Here is an 18,659-nt window from a genome sequence, read left to right on the forward strand (position 1 = left end):
AGGAGTTCAAGACCAGCCTGGGCAACACGGCAAAATCCCGTTTCTACTAAAAATACACAAAATTAGCCAGGTGTGGTGGCACACGCCTATAATCCCAGCTACTTGGGAGACTGAGGCAGGAGAATCACTTGAACCTGGGAAGCAGAGGTTGCAGTGAGCTGAGATTGCACCACTGCACTCCAGCCTGGGTGACAGAGTGAGACTTTGTCTCAAAATAAATAAATAAATAAATGTATATGGCAGATATTGCCAACTGCCTACCCAATATCCATTTCCACTTCTTTGATCTTTGGTATCTATCTAATATCTATCATCCCTTTCTTCTTACTAACAAAAACTTCATTTTGTTCAGAGCAGCTGTTTCCAAATAACAGATATTTGTTTCTCTTAGTATGGCCAAAGATATGTCAGCTAAAGTTTCCAGAAAATAATTTACTTTCTGACTCAGGTGCCACACCTTCTTACTTCCTCCCTTCCTTTCTCTTCCTGCCTGGAATCCACTGTGAGGTCTGGAGGTGCAACACACGGGAGGACCATGAAGAGGTAACGATGGCACAGAGAAAACTCTGGGGAACTTTGAATCCTTGATGACATTATTGAACAGATACACCAGTACTAAACTATCTACCTCCATACTCCTTGCTACTGAGAAAAATCAATCCCTACATAAGCCAAGTAGTTAATGTTTTTCTGTCATTTCCAGCTGAATGCATTCTGAACTTATACAAGTATTTTGTTAACAATAAAGGTTTACGTTAATTTTCAAAGAGGAAAAAAAAATGAAAGCACCTTTATTTATCCAGGCTTGTCTACTCATCCAGTCTTACTAAAACTAAAAAGTTTGAAAAAAAAAACAAAAAAAACCAAAAAACTCCAGGTGCACATGAAAAAAGATGCACATATATGACATCAAAGACCTCAAAATGATTACAATCTCAACCAAATGTTCACTTCACATCCTCTCACATCTTTCAGGAAAAATTAGTAAGTTCCCTTTAATTTTCTCTTCCCCACATCCCAACTTACTTGCCACTGGTTCATCTCTCTTGAAGTCTCACTAACTCAATGACTGCTGGGAACTTAAATCTTTTGAGACTATGCCTTATATTATCTAAATCACAGAGAAGCGAGTAACCTGAAGGTTTTAATTGCATAGGAGGAGGTATCTATCATAAGTCTTCTGTGCCTCTATCTGCAACTACTCTAATAATTAGTGTCATAAATTTGCTTAATTCATTGCTTAAGAAAATTATAAGCTCTCAAAGAGTAAATGGTCTTATATAGAAAACACAAATTTAAATTACTTTAATTAAAGGGAATTGAGAGATTGGGAATAAGAAGGGTTAACTTAATCCAAAACATACTCACAGATCACTATTTTTAACAGGTGTTTTTACTTAACTTTAATATCAGAGTGCTGTGCATCTATTTCCACATACTAAAAAAAAGATACTTCCAAGCCTAAGTCTCTGCTTTCATCCCATATTTTGTCTATCATCCCAAATTAAAATTTAGGCCACTGTATTAAAATACAGCCTATTCCTACTGTAAGAAAATTCTTAAAGTGTGTAAAGGGAACTGTGTAAAGTGGTTAAAAAAAAAAAAAAAACCTGACTATATCTAGTACTTTGTCACTGATAACCTCCTGAATATGTCTGTATATTAGCTTGTTTTATCCCACATTCTCTGTAAAGACACAAAAAGGAACAAATCTAAAGAAATATCACGTCAGAATTTAAGATAGCTTACCTTTTATTTATAGGTTTTTCATCTTTTTCATAAGGCTTTACAAACCACTTGCCAATACGTACAAAATTCCTATTCATTAAACACCGTTCCAATAGATTGTGAACCGCTTTGAAAAGCAGAGTACGGCATTCATAGGAAAGTCCATTCTCCCACACTCCATCTTCTTCTTCTAAAAGAGAAATGAAGGAAATAACAAGTCAAATAGTGACACTATAATCTATTCAGAGCCAAGTTAAAAAGGTTACAGTTTAAACTCTATATTCATCAACACTAGCTTACCCCAGGATATTAAGCTACAATCACTTCAATGTATCTCTAGACATTATCAGGTTTCAAAGTTACTCCACAAGGAATAAAAGGTCTAAGTACCACATATTCTATTAAATAACCTGAAAAGTATTTTTCCACCTTATAAAATTCAATGACATCATGAACATACTGAATTGGTTCTTGTATTAATGAAAAGGACACTTGTTTGTATAACCTGGAAAATATTAAACACACTCTATACCTATGATGCCAATTTCTAAGCTGGCTCACTTGTTACTTTGTCCTAATTCCCCTAGTCATTCAACCTGCCAAAAAAATTAGCCAGTTAATAATTAAAGTCAAAACATTTCATGTCTATCAGCACTCTAATCCACAACTCCACCAGAACACTAAGTGATGAATAAAAAGGAAGCTGTTGGCACAGAGCCTAACAAGCAGTGCACTATCAGCCACCTTAGGTCTCATTTCAAACAAATTATTCCCATGATTATTATTCAGTATAGGATCCTTTACTTGGGGGAGAAATTTAAAAATTTAAAGACTTAAATTGTAAATGGCACTTCTGTCATATAAAATTATAGCTATCTTCACTAACTATATAGCTTCAGTTTTGCCAGCAAATCTATTAATCACTCCAAGTTAATTTACCAAAAAACATTAACGCAGTCATTTTGAGATAAGTCTGGATGTAGGTCAGAAAAATTTTTTTTCGTACTCTATCCATTTCATATCTGTCACAAAGCATCCAGTAAATCGTGCTACAAATAATGATACCACTTCAGCACTTTAACTTTCATTACAAGATTTTAAATTGCTTAGTCTAAATATAATTAACTCTCCTTCCATAGCCAACATACCTTTATAAACATTTTATAAATATGGGTCATCTGTGTTCAACGTTTAAGTAAAAATAAAAGACAAACCTTTCTCAATTCAACACCAAAAATGCATACACTATACCCATAGAAAAACAGACACAATATGAGCTTCTGAATAAAAGCAAAGACATGTATTAAGAGTTACACATGGTTTATATGCACAACTTATACAACAAATGGGTAGAATAAACATTAACTAAAAAGTATGACAGCGGACTTTAACTGCACTAGAAATTCTGTGCCACTACAAAGATTAATGTTGGTTTTATATTTTTTCCTAAATGATAGTCAAGTCTTTCAAAGCAACTAATTTTTTATTTTATTTTAAATAAGCTTTAGACTGGGAGCAGTTACTCACGCCTGTAATCCCAGCACTTTGGGAGGCTGAGGTGGGTGGATCACCTGAGGTCAGGAGTTCAAGACCAGCCTCGCCAACATGGTAAAAGCCCATCTCTACTAAAAATACAAAAATTAGCCAGGCGTCATAGTGCAGCCCTGTAATCCCAGCTACTCGGGCGGCTGAGGTGGGAGAATCACCCAAGAGGGAGAGGTTACAGTGAGCCAAGATCGTGGCACTCTGCACTCCAGCCTGGGACAGAGTGAGATTCTCTCTCCAAAAAAAAAAAACAGGTAAGCTTAGGGAGAAAAAAGTGGAATAAGCTTTAGAAAATGATAATATTTCAGAATTGGAATAGAAGAATTTTTTAAGTCTAATATTAATCATAAATATTAAATAGGAAAAATTCACATTCTATCAAAGATACCGTTATCTACTTCCATTTAAAACCAAAACGTTTATGGGTTTCACTTTATTAAAGAAAATATTAGGCTAGGAGACTAGAGAAGCAGCACAAAGTGACTTCACTTTAATTAATTAAAGGTCTAGATCACAAGCATATTTGTGAGTTGATGACAAAAAAAAGAATCTCAACTGATCTGCTTTCAATTTAATGAGGTCCTACCATTTCAAAATTAAATAGCTACATTAAGACTTTTACCTCAAATTATGAGACTCATGACTACTAGAATATACATGTTCTTAATTCCAACAGAATTATATTAGATATCTCCCAATTCTTCACCTCTTTACAATCAATTTAGTATCTTTTATTTTTATTACCTTTTATTTCAAAAATCCCTACCTTCTGATGGTTGTAACATTTGTTCTACATAAGAAGCCACTACCAACATATTTTTCCTAAGTTTTAAAGCATCAAAGACCCAAGACACAGTTACTATTTATAAGTATTAAGGTTGTACAGTTGTTATAAACTTCAAATAAATTATTCATTTAAAACTAGAGAATGACTTTGTCTTCTTCCCAAAAACAGTAAATAAAAAAATCTGCTTTCTGGGAGGCTGAGGCCAGGTATGGTGGCTCACGCCTGCTATCCAGGAGGCTGAGGCCAGGTGTGGGGTGTGGTGGCTCATGCCTGTAATCCCAGCACTTCAGGAAGCCGAGGCAATTGGACCACTTGAAGCCAGGAGTTCGAGACCAGCCTGGCCAACATGGCAAAACCCCATCTCTACTAAAAATATAAAAATTAGCCATGCATGGCATGGCTGTAGTCCCAGCTACTCGGGAGGCTGAGGCATGAGAATCACTTGAGCCCAAGAGACGGGAGTTGCAGTGAGCTGAGATCACACCACTGCACTCCAATGTGGGCGACATAGTGAGACTGTGACTTAAAAAAAAAAAAAAAAAAAAAAACCTTTGCAATAGTAAAAGCTAAAGCACAATAATTTATAAATTTTCACATGAAATTCTGAAAATTTTATGGTTTTGTAAAATCTATTTTAGTTAAACTTGCAGTTAAATGATTTAAGAATATTTAATGTGAGGCCATGCGTGGTGGCTCATGCCTATAATCCCAGCACTTTGGGAGGTCGAGGCAGGTGGATCATCTGAGGTCAGGAGTTCAAGACCAGCCTGGCCAACATAGTGAAACCCCATCTCTACTAAAAATACAAAAAGTAGCTGGGCGAGGTGGCATGCACCTGTAGTCCCAGCTATCCGGGAGGCTGAGGCATGAGAATCACTTGAACTGGGTGACAGAGGCTGCAGTGAACCGAGATCACGCCACTGCATTCCAGCCTGGTGACAGAGCAAGACTCCATCTCAAAAAAAAAAAGAATATTGAATGTGGTTTAGAAAAGTAATCAGTATTAATCTTCAAGCATTTCTCCCTCATTATTCTAATGCTTTCAAAGGGGGTGGGCATCTTATGTCCCCAATGCCCACAATTCTCATTAACACTAAATAGGAGCTATGCATAAAACAAACAAGTAGAGACCACCTGTTGAGGTTTTTTAAATCCAACGTATCTCTGAAGTATGTCTTCATTTATATGGCAAGCGACTAAGCAACCATTACACTAAAGTAATATAATTTCATATTCTGTTGCTGAGAAAAATGAGTAAGCCCTAATAATGCTCAATAAAAAGTCTGAAAGTTTTTGGTTTTGTCGGGAATCACTTAGAAACAAGAAGCCTACTGAGCCAAGCTTCTAATATCCTGACAATCTAATAACCGAATAAAAGTACTTTCTACATGTTGTATTCAGATATGAAAAGTGAAATGGTACAACTAACCCACTCAAGGCATAGTGATATGCACTATTTACACCAATTGAAACAAGTTCTTGAATCTCAACACCAGCATTATAATAGGGAGGGGAAGGAGAAGGGAACATATGGCAAATCTTTACCTATCTCTTTTGAACTTAACCAGAGCCTAATAGAAAAAGTCTGCTTAGGCTGGGCGCGGTGGCTCACGTTTGTAATCCCAGCACTTTGGGAGGCCGAGGCGGGCGGATCATGAGGTCAGGAGATCGAGACCACGGTGAAACCCCATCTCTACTAAAAATACAAAAAATTAGCCGGGCGTGGTGGCGGGCGCCTGTAGTCCCAGCTACTCAGAGAGGCTGAGGCAGGAGAATGGCATGAACCCGGGAGGCGGAGCTTGCAGTGAGCCGAGATTGCGCCACTGCACTCCAGCCTGGGCGACAGAGCGAGACTCCGTCTCAAAAAAAAAAAAAAGAAAAAGTCTGCTTAATCTATTTAAATATTTTCCTCCTCTAGCCAGGTGCAATGACTCATGCCTGTAATCCCAGCTACCTGGGAAGCTAAGACAGAAGGATCACTTGAAGCTAGGAGTTCAAGACTAGTCTGGCAATACAGGAAGACCCTGACTCCAAAAAACTTTTTTTTAGTTAGTAGGGCATAGTGGCAATGCCTGTAGGCCCAGCTGCTGGGGAAGCTGAGGTGAGAGGATTGCTTGCTTGAGTCCAGGAGTTGGAGGCTGCAGTGAGCTATGATTAAGCACTGCAGGCTGAGTGACAAAGTGAGACCTCCATCTCTACAAAAAAAAAAAAAAAAAATTTCCTTCTCTTGTAGCTCTATGTCCAGAGAAAATAAAGTTTCCACTCTGCATTCTTAGTACTTTTCTGTTACTATTAGCATTACAGTTCTTAATCATCAGTGTTTCTTGAAATTTTTATGGACTATTTATTGGAAGAAAACACAAATGCTAAATCTGATTACCATATTTTTTTCCCCAAAGATATAGATTACAGTAGTGCTAAAGTATGTGATAAGTCATCAAAATAATTCTCTATCAATGGGGAAAAAAAATCACAACCAAAAAAGCAGATACACCCCGCACTCAACATTTTTCTCAAAACTGGCATCTTTAAATATCTCCACAGTGGTAAAAAAGGAATCGTCTATATAATTTTGCTAAACTATTAAAATGTAACATATGCTAATGAATAATGGCTCAAAAATTAACATGGTAGAAAATACCATGTATTTCCTGAAATAAAGAGAAATGTTTAAATGTTAGATCAGTGTTTCTCCTGAATAATCATTAATAACTCATACATTCAACAAATATACTGAGAGCCTTAAGTTGGCTGCATCATTATCTATGGCAAAACTTGAAAACTGATTAAAAACAGCCTAGTATGTTATGTTTGGCTTGAAAACTTAGAAGATACACTTGATCAAAAAAACAGTATGCAGAAGAAATACAGCGAATGAAGTTGTCACCTAGGAGACTAGCCAATTTAAAGAGTCAGGCCACATCACAAGTAAATTTTACAACAGTAGAAATGAATTACTCTCTTTAGACTACCTGGGGCACAAAACAATGTTTTAGTTTGGCTGGGACTAGATTCCTATGCCTGGCTGTTTATCTATCTGTCAATCCTATTAACAGCTGTCATTTAAGGTTAAAGTCCACTATAGTTAATATCCCTCAATAAAAACATCCAAAATTAAATTCAGAACAACAGTCCACTTAGTTTGAGCACTATTCATTATGATAAAATTCTGGTATAATAAAACTATCTGAACATGTCACTAAAATCTACTTTACATATCTCAGGAGCCAGGAAAAAGAACAAATATTTTTAGCCCTGAGTTTTTTTAGTTCACAAGGTATCAGTTTTCTCAAAAAGTCTCATCACAGTCTAACTTGCTATGATTTTTTTAAGATGACAAATGGGAGAGGACGCAGTTTTTGCTTTTATTTTTATTTAAAGGGAAAGAATAAAAGCCAATGATGACAGCAATCAAATTCCAAAAATGCTAGAACACAGAATAAAAATACATAGAAAACTCTCCTTCAAGAACACATTAATGAAAATGAAACAATCTTGCTCTGAAGCAAATTAACAGTACACTTAAAAGCACCAGTCCTACCCACTATAGAGATTTTTGACCAGAGGGACTGAGCTAAGATTTTCCCATCACCCATTTAATACTCTTTCACCCACTATCACACAACCACTAAACAAAGCTACAAAATTTAATTTTTTTAAAAAAGGGGCCGGGCATGGTGACTCATGCCTGTAATCCCAGCACTTGGGGAGGCTGGGGCGGGCAGATCACCTGAGGCCAAGAGTTCCAGACCAGCCTGGCCAACATGGTGAAACTCCTACTAAAATCTCAACTAAAAATATAAAAATTAGCCAGGCGTGGTGGCACATGCCTGTAGTCCCAGCTACTCAGGAGGCTGAGGCAGAAGAATTGCTTGAACCTGGGAGGCGGAGGTTGCAGTGAGCCAAGATCACCCCACTACACTCCAGCCTGGGCGACAGAGAGAGACTTCGTCAAAAAAAAAAAAAAAAAAGAAGAAAAAGAAAGAAAGAAGGAAGGAAGGAAAGGAAAGGAAAGGGAAGGGAAGGAAGGGAAGGAAGGGAAGGGAAGGGAAGGGAAGGGAAGGGAAGGGAAGGGAAGGGAAGGGAAGGGAAGGGAAGGGAGAAAGAAAAAGGCTGTAACCCCAAAGGAGTTTTATTCTCTAATCCTTTTTGTATCAAAACATATCGACACCGATTCAACTAATCACTATCCTACAGAGGATAAAGCAAAAAGTAAGAAAATCATCTATGTTTGGCTTTGGAATTCAAGAGATTTTTTGAACAAATAACCTTCCGGAATGTTATAGTTAGGCTAATACTAGTTAGCACAAATCCTGATCCAAAAATCATCTGGCCTTTGCAAATTACTTTGCTCAACAGTATTGACTTACTGCTACAAAATGAGTAACTGAGGGTTTAAAGTATGTATTAAATCAGACGTGATTTTCTGTAACTGATCTTTGCCAGTTAGCAATAAAATAAGTTTACATTCTATTTCTACACATCAGCTAAACTTGAAAGGAAGGTAACCCAAACAAATGCTAAGTGACATAAGAGAAACTGAAATTTAAAATGCACTATGGAATCTGAGCAGATTCTTCAGAACTGTCGAAATCATCAAAACCAAAGAAAGTCTGAGAAACTGTCACAGTCTAACAAAGCCTAAGGAGACAGGACAACTAAATGTAATAGGGGTATCTTAAATGAGATCCTAGGAAAGAAAAAGATATTAGGCAAAAAAATAAAAGAAATCCAAATATATACTTTAGTTAATAATAAAGTATCAATATTGGTTCATTAGTTAATTTTTAAAAATACACTGCATGACACAAAGGAGCTAAGGGGGTTAAACAAAGGCAATTCTGTATTTCTGTTACTGAATATTCCAGTTAAGAAAAACTGAGAATTCTCATCTTTGAAAAAAGAAATGCTTTCCCTCTTCCCCCACTACCAAGAAAAACGAGGGCAGTATTATCACCATAATAAAAAACACTTCAGTAACAAGATGTGGTGTGTGCTGAACCAAACAGAAGGACACTGCCTGTGAAGAGCAGGCTCAAGCTAAATTAACCAGCTTTTTAGTTACCACCTGGGTCCTTCCGGTACCCCTTTCCTCAGTGCTACACCTCCACTTGGAACTCAGGACTGCCTCCAGCAGCTGATGCTACCCTGTACTGTCCAGCTGCTCTCTTCTCAGGGGAGCTTAAAAGAAGGAAATAGAGTGCCACAGATGGAAGAAATGAAAAAGGGGTTAGCTGGAGAGACAGAGGCAGACTAATTACCCCAAGAGGGAGGCAGACGCTGTCCCCAGAGCAAAGAAAAGGGCAAGACAAATATATTCCATCTGAAAAGACCTTATTATTCTTTAAGATACGTCTGATTTAAGTAACAACATTCTTAAGTAAATAACAGGTTTTATTAAAAAAAAAAAGCTAAAACATTACATAAATACCACTGACTATGCAAACTAAAACAGTACAAGACAAGCTTTGGAACAATAAATATGATCACATACCACTCCTAATTGTATTTCAGTTTACTATTTCAATCACTTCACTTTGATAAATTTTTAAGTTATTTACAGCCAGGCGCAGTAGCTCACGCCTGTAATCCTAACACTTTGGGAGGCCGAGGTGGGTGGACTGTCTGCATGCACTCAGGAGTTCGAGACCAGCCTGGGGAACATGGTGAAACCCCATCTCTACTAAAAATACAAAAAATTAGCTGAGTGTGGTGGCGTGTGCCTGTAATCCCAGCTACTCGGGAGGCTGAGACAGGAGAATTGCTTGAACCCGGGAGGTGGAGGTTGCAGTGAGCTGAGATCGCACCGCTGCACTCCAGCCTGGGCAACAAAGCAAGACTCCATCTCAAAAAAAAGCTATTTACTATTCATTAGCATTCAGTAAAATCTGACAGCAGTTAAAACCCAACCTCCTGCCTGTAATCCCAGCACTTTGGGAGGCCAAGGCTGGTGGATCACAAGCGCAGGAGATCGAGACCATCCTGTCTAACACAGTGAAACCCCGTCTCTACTAAAAATACAAAAAATTAGCCGGGCGTGGTAGTGGGCGCCTGTAGTCCCAGGTACTCAGGAGATTGAGGTAGGAGTATGGCGTGAACCCAGGAGGCGGAGCTTGCAGCAAGCCGAGATCGCGCCACTGCACTCCAGCCCACGGGACAGAGTGAGACTCCATCTCAAAAAAAAAGAAAAAAAAAGAAAAAACCTCAACCTCCCAAAATTACTTTCATTCACGTTCAAGATCACTATCTATTTTTTTTTTGAGACAGAGTCTCACTCTGTCACCCAGGCTGGAGTGCAGTGGTGAGATCTCGGCTCACTGCAACCTCCGCCTCCCGGGATCAAGCGATTCTCCTGCCTCAGCCTCCCGAGTAGCTGGGACTACAGGCACGTGCCACCACGCCCAGCTAATTTTTGTATTTTCAGTAGAGACGGGGTTCCACCATGTTGGCCAGGATGGTCTCTATCTCCTGACCCTGTGATCTGCCTGCCTCAGCCTCCCAAAGTGCTGGGATTACAGGCGTGAGTGAGCCACGCCACCCAGCTGATCAGTATCTATTTTAAAGGTACAAGTAACTACCATTTTTGAAAATTATGCTATGCTAAAAATCAAAGCTAGAGAAAAATGTTTAAGACTGTAACCTAGTTTCAGTGGAGAAAACATATCTGACTGTAACATGAAACCTAGAAGAAAAAACTGACTTTTAACAATATACATCAAAGCAGCTCACATCTAACTTTAATAGTCTTTTAACTTTCACAATATTTTTTCTATTATGGTAAAACTAGGCCAGATGCAGGGGCTCACACTTGTAATCCCAGTACTTTGGGAGTTTAAGATGGAAGGATCACTAGAGTTCAGGAGTTCAAGACCAGCCTGGTCAACATAGCAAGACCCCAACTCTACTTGAAAAAAAGAAAAAAAAATTAAACATTATATATCTCTTAAAATTATCTTTGATTCTACAAAGTGTATTTCATGGAATCTTAAAGATCTGTTTAGTCTGTTTAGATGCTCTGCCAACTTTATTAAGAAGACCAAAGCCCCTAAGTCACCATTATAGTTTTATCAATAATTATGTTTTATCAACAAATATATTTTATCAATAGTTTATAGTTTTTCAACAATGTTATACAGTCTCCAAACATTCTAGTAAGGTGATTTTTATGACCACTTAACGATTAAAATAACTCAAATACTATATCCAAATCAATGAAAGAAAAAGGAGGCTGGCGGACTTAGCTTTTGACATGATTAGAAAGTACTGTCTTGCTAAAACTACTATATACACATACATCATGTATACATACATATATGTATATACATATACACATCATTTTACACATTTAGAACTACATTAAATACACAGCACTAGGGACTGGAGGACTCTGCAGCAGGCATCTTATTAGAAAAACTACAAAAGCTGGAAAGCTTTCTTGAAGAATTGCAATCACTCTCAAAAATAATAATTAACACTGGATAGAGTATGTTCATTAGAATGTGAAAAGCAATTATCAAAACATACAAATGTAACACGTACATTCCTACATAAATGTTGGTCTTACTAAGTACCAGTTCAAGATACAGACACCTAGAATACATTCTATCCAAAAATAAAATAGATCCTATAGGTCATAGGGACAACAACAAAAACTTCAGAGTACTCAATTTCAAATAAGAACTTAAAAAAAATTATCTAGAAATCCTAAATTTATCTGTCAAAAATCATTATCCAACTATCTTACTGAAGTCTTTGGAACCTTATAGCATACAACCAATCATTTACATTCCTATTATCTAAGATTCAGTTAATACTGACTTTCACAGTTTAAAGCTTCAGTAATGATATGAAAAGTTATAGTTTCTCTTTCTAAAGTAGCATTTCGTCCTAAAAGTCAAGAAAATAAGGAAGTAATCACATTGATTTGCTCACAATAAAATTGTTTGTGTAACCTTTTAGATTATAATCCCATGTCCTATAAAAGCTAAGCAAGTTGGCACTTGTCTCTTATTGAGTATGTTTGACAGAACAGTATATGAGTCACTTTCCAAAAATAACTAAATTAACATATGCCTTCATATGTTAATCAAATAGCACAAATGACAATAACAAAGTACTTACATGCCTTAAAACACACACATAGACACACACACACACAAGGATAGTTACATTTCCAGTACTTTTAGAATCATCTGCCTATTCAATGCAAAAGACTCAACTTCAGCAGTGGCTGAAGTGACTCAAAAGTTACATCTGGCTTCTAAACTATTACACGACTTTGTTAGGAACTCTGTTTCCTGATTCCAATTTTTTAGATTAATGTAACATGCCTTCTTTGGGCCCTAACTACCTGTGAGAAATTAAGAAGAGAGGTGGTGGAAGGAGAAAGTCATTCACGCCTTAAAGACCCAGCTATAACAACATGGATAATTTAAGTAAAATAAAATAATTATGGTGAAATAAAACAATGAAGCTGAATTTTTATCTGGCCTCCTAAGCGTCCCACAAAAACAAACTTAATTTGTAATACATATGACATTCTGGGAGAAGTATACAATGTTGCTATATCATTAGTTAGAAATGGAAAGTTTCTTTCACCTGATAAGTCATGGTGAATAAGGTCAGCAAAATTGGGGTCTTCACCCCACCAAAATATCCACAATTCTCTTCTTCCAGGTCTTTGATCTCGCCGCCAAACACCAAGTACATCTGCCTTAAGGCAGCGACTAAAACTGCTCAAAATGGGGTCTTCTTCTGTCACAGGAAACAGAATAGGGGCAGAAGTTGGGCCTTGCCATACGTATTTTTTCCATTTAATTCCTGTCAAGTCAGCCTGAAGGAAAGAAAGCATTATGTTTTATTATTGCATATTCACTCAAAGTCAAAAGTACTCAATACGATGTCTCTTATTTCATTAAGACATTACAATTTTTCAATGTATGCTTGAGATATTGAATGCAAATTAGAACAAAGACTTTATAATTCAACAATCAAGAACTTTAGGGAGAAGAATACAGTTAAAAATTACCACCACGTCACTGAATAGCAAGCAAATATGTACTCCAAGTAGAAATAGAAGAAACTGAATGATGTTAAATATAGACACACACTTCAATATGCAAACAGAGTACATTTTTCTCTGTCCTAACTGGTCACATTTGTTCATTGGTGTCAAACTTTTAACTGAAAATCAATTATTAAAGACCCTATCATGGGTTTTTATTCCACATTTACAGAAGTAACGTCTCTAATGAAAAGACATCTGAACAAGTTCTGAAAAAATCTATGTTAATTCTTCACACACACCTCTGTTGGAAAAGTCAAATAGCTACTCACAAAGAACTGTCAGATTTGTGCTAGTCTATCTTCAAAGAACCTGATCCTAAAAGTACCAAAAACAGACTGAGTTGGATAAGATAGAAATATAAAACCTGGTATATGTCTTATTACATGTGAAGAGATGCTGATTAATGGACATTGAAAAGAAAAACACACTGTAGACGAGGATAGAGTATTAAAGATCTCAATTTAGCATCCGGAAAGAAATTCGACAAGAGGAATTCAGTAATTTAATCTAACTTAAAGGAGCAAAGCATAAGGTGCCAAAAATGAAACTGCTGATACATGACTGGCAGTTTACACTTGCCAACTAGTTGTGCTCCGCCCACTTAACTCACTTACCTATCATATACTCTTAATATTTCTCATAGCACAAAGGAGAAAATGAAAAAGTAAAGTCACCCAAACTTAAAGTCATTGATGAAGCTCAGCTACTGTCCCATACAGGAAAAGTTATTTGCAACAGTTGGTACTTTTGAAAGTCTTAACTGTTGGATGTTACCAGACCTGGGCTAACCTACACAATGGTCATCCCTACATCCCGCTTCTCTCAACTTTCCATTTCAATCAAACAAGGGAGCAGCCTGCTCAAAACATTCTGAAAAAGCAACCAAAACACAATAAATATAGAAACAGTGCAAAACCACAGCACCTCGTCCATTAGCCCCCTTCACTCTCACAAAAACATTATGTTCTAATAAAAGCAAGATGGCTAGAAATTGTCAAAAATGGCAAACTGTTTTCAAAGTTTAAAAAGAAAACATATGAAATGGCACCTACTGGTTTTTACAGAGAGATCTTAAGTCACCCAAGGAAGAAACTAACCTGGCGTTAGTTTGACTCATACAAAAAAAATGTAAAACGAAGACAGGTTTCTAGGGCATAAGTTCTGGGGTCCTGTTTACATGGGGAAACCAAATTAAAAGGGTAAGACATAAAGGCAGTGGGGAACAGGGGCAATAATGGAAAAGTGTGAAGCAGGGATACAGGGCCAATAAGGAGAAAAGCAACAGTTAATTAAGCAAGACAAGACGGAAAGGTTACTGTCCTGCCAGATAAGGAGCTCAAGTTGAGGACGAGACTACGGTGAGAAGGAGAGTCCGAAACAAGACGAGAAAAAATGCCAACACTCCCCAAACAGAGCCCGGGATCGTGGGAGAGCGAACGCCGTCTCCCGCAGCTGGCCGCGGAGCTTCGCAGGGCGCCGGCTCCCGCTGGGCCTCGCCCGGGCACTCGGGCATCTGGACCAGACCCGGCCCCCTCCCCCACGGCCCAAGGGCGCACCTCGCGGCCCCCCTCCCTCGGCGCCCGCCGGCCCCGGCACTCACCAGGCAGAAGAGGTTACAGTGACAATCTTCCAGGCTGGCCCCGTTCGGCACGAAGGAGGCACTCATCGTCCCTCACAGCAGCCGCCGCCGGCGCCACAACCCACCATCCGCCATTACCGCCGCCTCCGACCAGAGAGAGAAACACAGACACCGGGGAGGGCCGGGGGGGGGGTAGTGGTTGGGGGGGCGGTGGAAGAGGAGGCCGCCGGGCCGCCCGCCCTCCCCACCCACCCCCCCGCCGCCGCCGCCGCCGCCGCCGCCGCCGCCGCGAGCAGCCCCCGCCGCCCGGCCGGCACCCAGCCGCCCGGGGCCGAGGGCCGGAGGCGGGAGGGCCGCGCCGCGCTCGCCTGGCGGGCCGGACTGCGGATCCCGCAGACGCTCGTCCCTCTCTGGGGGACGGAGGGGATGTGTGCCCCTACCACAAGAAAAATAATAAATTACACAATAAATAATCAAAGTCAAGTCCAAGACGGCAGAGCCCAAGCCCTGGACGGTTCTCCCGGGCGGGGAGGCGCCCGCACAGGGGCGGGAAGGGCGAGAACCGGGAGAGAAGCCCAGGCCCCCGGCCCGGCAGCGGCGATGTCCTTAAGCCCAGAGTCTCCTCAGCGGCGGAGGTGGTGGCGGCGTCTGCGGGCTCAGACCATTCTCTGGCTCTGTCTTCGTGTCGTCCCTGGGCCGAGCCGGCCTAACATTTGCCCTCCTGCGGCCTCACCGGCTGGACGCCGTAGTCTCCCCCATTTTGTGGGCCCAGCGGGCGGTGTTTTTCCCCCTTTAATCCGAATTCACGGGTTTTCCCTTCGCTTTAATGGCGGCCACAGGGACCAGCTCGCCCTCTCTACTCACCCATTGGCCGCCTTGAGGTCACGTGGGCCCGGGCTCCGTTGGGAGGGGGAGAGAGAAGTGAGCGAGGGAGGGCCGGGAAGCTTTCGGCCGAGGCGGTGAGCCCGGGGGACGGGGCAGCCAGCTGGTGGCCACTAACATAGCGCCATCTGCTGGGTGCCCCGGCCAGTATAAAACGACCCGGGGCCCTGGCCCTCTCTTTGCGGGGAAATTTACAGTCCAGGAAGGTTCATTTCACAAATCAATGAGAATTACGTGGAAATTTGTTTGAGTTCTTTGGAGGAGAAAGTATTGGCAAAAATTCCAAGACATTCTCATTTATTTCGCGAGGCCGCTGGGATGCAGGTGCAAACCTCTGGATTTCGGAGTCAGATGATCTGGATGGGGACAAGACTCAGCAACCTAAAAGTTGTGATATGAAGATATAAATTTAAGGAACAAAATATTGACCTGTAGTTAATAGGCTGGGAATTAGAGCCACACTGGCTGGGTTCCAAGCTTGAGCAAATCATTTCCTGCTCTGTGTGTTTCCTCATCTGTAAAATGGGGAAAACATATCCCTTACCCCACAAGCTTATTGTAATGAGTTAATACAAATTAAACAGGTAGCCCAGTGCCCCGCACAGATAAGCACTGTTAAGAGTTAACTATTATTGTTGTCATCATTACCTCATGCAGTTATTCTGAGGAGCAGGAGAACTAGTGTATGTAAAGGTCTCACTACTTTTTTGTTGTTGTTTACTTCTGTCCCTCTAGTGCCTAAAAAAGGTTCCTAGCACACAGTAGGTGCTTGATATTTGTATATTTACAAGTGAATGAGTGGTAAGAAGTAAGAACCAAACAAAAGGTTTATTCTCTTTCCCATAAAACACCCAGTGCTTGGATGGGTTACACTTCGAGTTCAAAACAGTTTCTCTGACAGTTTTAGGACTGCAAGAAAGAAAGAAGAAAAAGATGATTCAGAAGTTAGAAACATCAGTGAGTTAGGACTTACTGTAATTTTATGTTAAGTATTACAGATACATAATTATGTATTATGTATTACAGACACATAATTGTATCTGTAAAATGAATGGTAGACTCTTCCATGTCACTTCTTCAGCCACGGAATGAAAAGAAGTCCTCATTCATCCATTTGTTCATCTGTGGTGGTGAAGAGCCCAGATCTGAAGCCCAGAGCCTGGAGAAAAAGTTCTGTCCCTCACTAGTTAGTCTTAGATCAAATTTGACCTTAGATCAAATTAATTTCTCTTTCTCTCGGTTATTGTAAAATGGGGGTAATAAAAGTACTTTTCTCCTAAAGTGACTGGTGAGTGAAACAATGTAGATACAGTGCTTGCCACAGTGCTTACTTAATGTTAATTATTAATATAATTTTAAAAATCATTGAGAACCTGCTGGCTCAATTGAGTATGTTCCTGCTCTGTGTTAGGCCTAGGATACAAATAGGAATAAGATACCTGCCTGTCCCTCAAGATTCTTGAAGAGAGGCACTAAAGGAAACATTTCCTACAGAACAAGGTAAAATACAATGGGGGGTAATTGCTTGAATAAAGTATATACCTACTGTGGCATAGTAAGTGCACTAGAAGAAGAGCATCAAAGTTAGAGAAGGTGTCATAAAGTAGGTAGCATTTGAAATCAGATTTGAAGGATAAAATGAATTCTTATAAAGCCCTTTGAAGCAGTTAAATCTTATTAAACCTAATTCGAACCCAAAGTCCACATATCAAAGTCAATTATACAACCAGGACTAATTCAATCCAGGAGCTCAAATCAACTAAGGTTGGCATCCTTTATAACTGAGTGCCAGCACCAGGAGACAGCAATCCCCAGATCCAATGAGGTAAGCGCTCCTCTGCCCATTTCCCTTTCCCTGAGAAACTCCTCAGATCTTTGTTCCGCTGCTTTCCTCAGGCTGAAATGCCCTCCTCACATCTAAAGGAGTCTCCATTCTCCTTAGAAGTCTTGCCCTCCCATTGCCCGTACCCCCTGACTTGAGCACCATCCTCAGGATTGCAATGGCAGGTAGAATGTACCTGAAACCTACCAGGTAGGAGGTAATATTTGATTGACCTTTCTGTTTGAATGTCAATCTTTTCAAAAAGAAGAGGGAGATGAGGAGACAGAAGCGAAGAAGAGAGGAAGACCCAGAAGAAAAAGTCTGATGGAGGATAGCAGAAGGGAGCAGGAGAGAGAGAGAAAGACAGGACTGAGAGAATGAAAAAGCAGATTAGAATGGTGGGGATCCCAGTTGTGAGGGGAATGGAATCATGGGGAGAAGGGAAAGAGAAGAAATAAATATTTTTCAGTCCACAAAGAACGTATCAGTAGGGCCGGGCGCGGTGGCTCACGCCTGTAATCCCAGCACTTTGGGAGGCCGAGGTGGGCGGATCACCTGAGGTCAGGAGTTCGAGACCAGCCTCAACATGGAGAAACCCTGTTTCTACTAAAAATACAAAATTAGCAAGGCGTGGTGGTGTATGCCTGTAATCCCAGCTACTCGGAAGGCTGAGGTAGGAGGGAGGCAGAGGTTGCAATGAGCCAAGATCGCGCCATTGCGCTCCAGCCTGGGCAACAAGAGCAAAACTCCGTCACAAAAAAAAAAAAAAAAAAAAAGAACCTATCAGTAACCACTTACATTCTGTAAAAATGACATTTTGTGTGATTTAAAGAGTACTTTGGGAGGCCGAGGTGGGCGGATCACGAGGTCAGGAGATCGAGACCATCCTGGCTAACACGGTGAAACCCTGTCTCTACTAAAAACACAAAAAGGCGGGCGCCTGTAGTCCCAGCTACTCGGGAGGCTGAGGCAGGAGAATGGCGTGAACCCAGATGGCGGAGCTTGCAGTGAGCCGAGATCGCGCCACTGAACACCAACCTAGGCGACAAAAAAATAAAAAATAAAAGAGAATAATGGAAATACGGACTTTGGATATACCGTCCTGGTGGGGGATGTTGATAATGAGGGAGGCTGTGTATACGTGGGGGCAGGAGTTTTACAGGATTTTTAAAAAGTAATGGAAATAAATAAAAACATTACACACATATTGTTGGCCGGGTGCGCTGGGTCACGCCTGTAATCCCAGCAC

The 18,659-nt window shown here is 40.2% G+C and overlaps 1 protein-coding gene across 2 annotated transcripts in view; it reads right to left on the reverse strand.

The window, feature by feature from the left end:
- Nucleotides 1-15,569, reverse strand: part of MED13 (mediator complex subunit 13) — a 127,688-nt gene extending 112,119 nt beyond the window's left edge. For both annotated transcript variants that reach the window (XM_055256719.2, XM_055256718.2), the window contains exons 1-3: nucleotides 14,728-15,569; nucleotides 12,659-12,893; nucleotides 1,750-1,918 (exon numbers count right to left, since the gene is read on the reverse strand). In XM_055256719.2, coding sequence (XP_055112694.2) covers nucleotides 1,750-1,918; nucleotides 12,659-12,893; nucleotides 14,728-14,793 — 470 coding nt within the window. In that variant the 5' untranslated portion in view covers nucleotides 14,794-15,569. The remainder of the gene's footprint in view (nucleotides 1-1,749; nucleotides 1,919-12,658; nucleotides 12,894-14,727) is intronic.
- Between the last annotated feature and the right edge of the window lie 3,090 nt (nucleotides 15,570-18,659).

The sequence above is a fragment of the Symphalangus syndactylus genome, chromosome 20, assembly GCF_028878055.3.
Source record: "Symphalangus syndactylus isolate Jambi chromosome 20, NHGRI_mSymSyn1-v2.1_pri, whole genome shotgun sequence".
Classification (NCBI taxonomy): Eukaryota; Metazoa; Chordata; class Mammalia; order Primates; family Hylobatidae; genus Symphalangus; species Symphalangus syndactylus.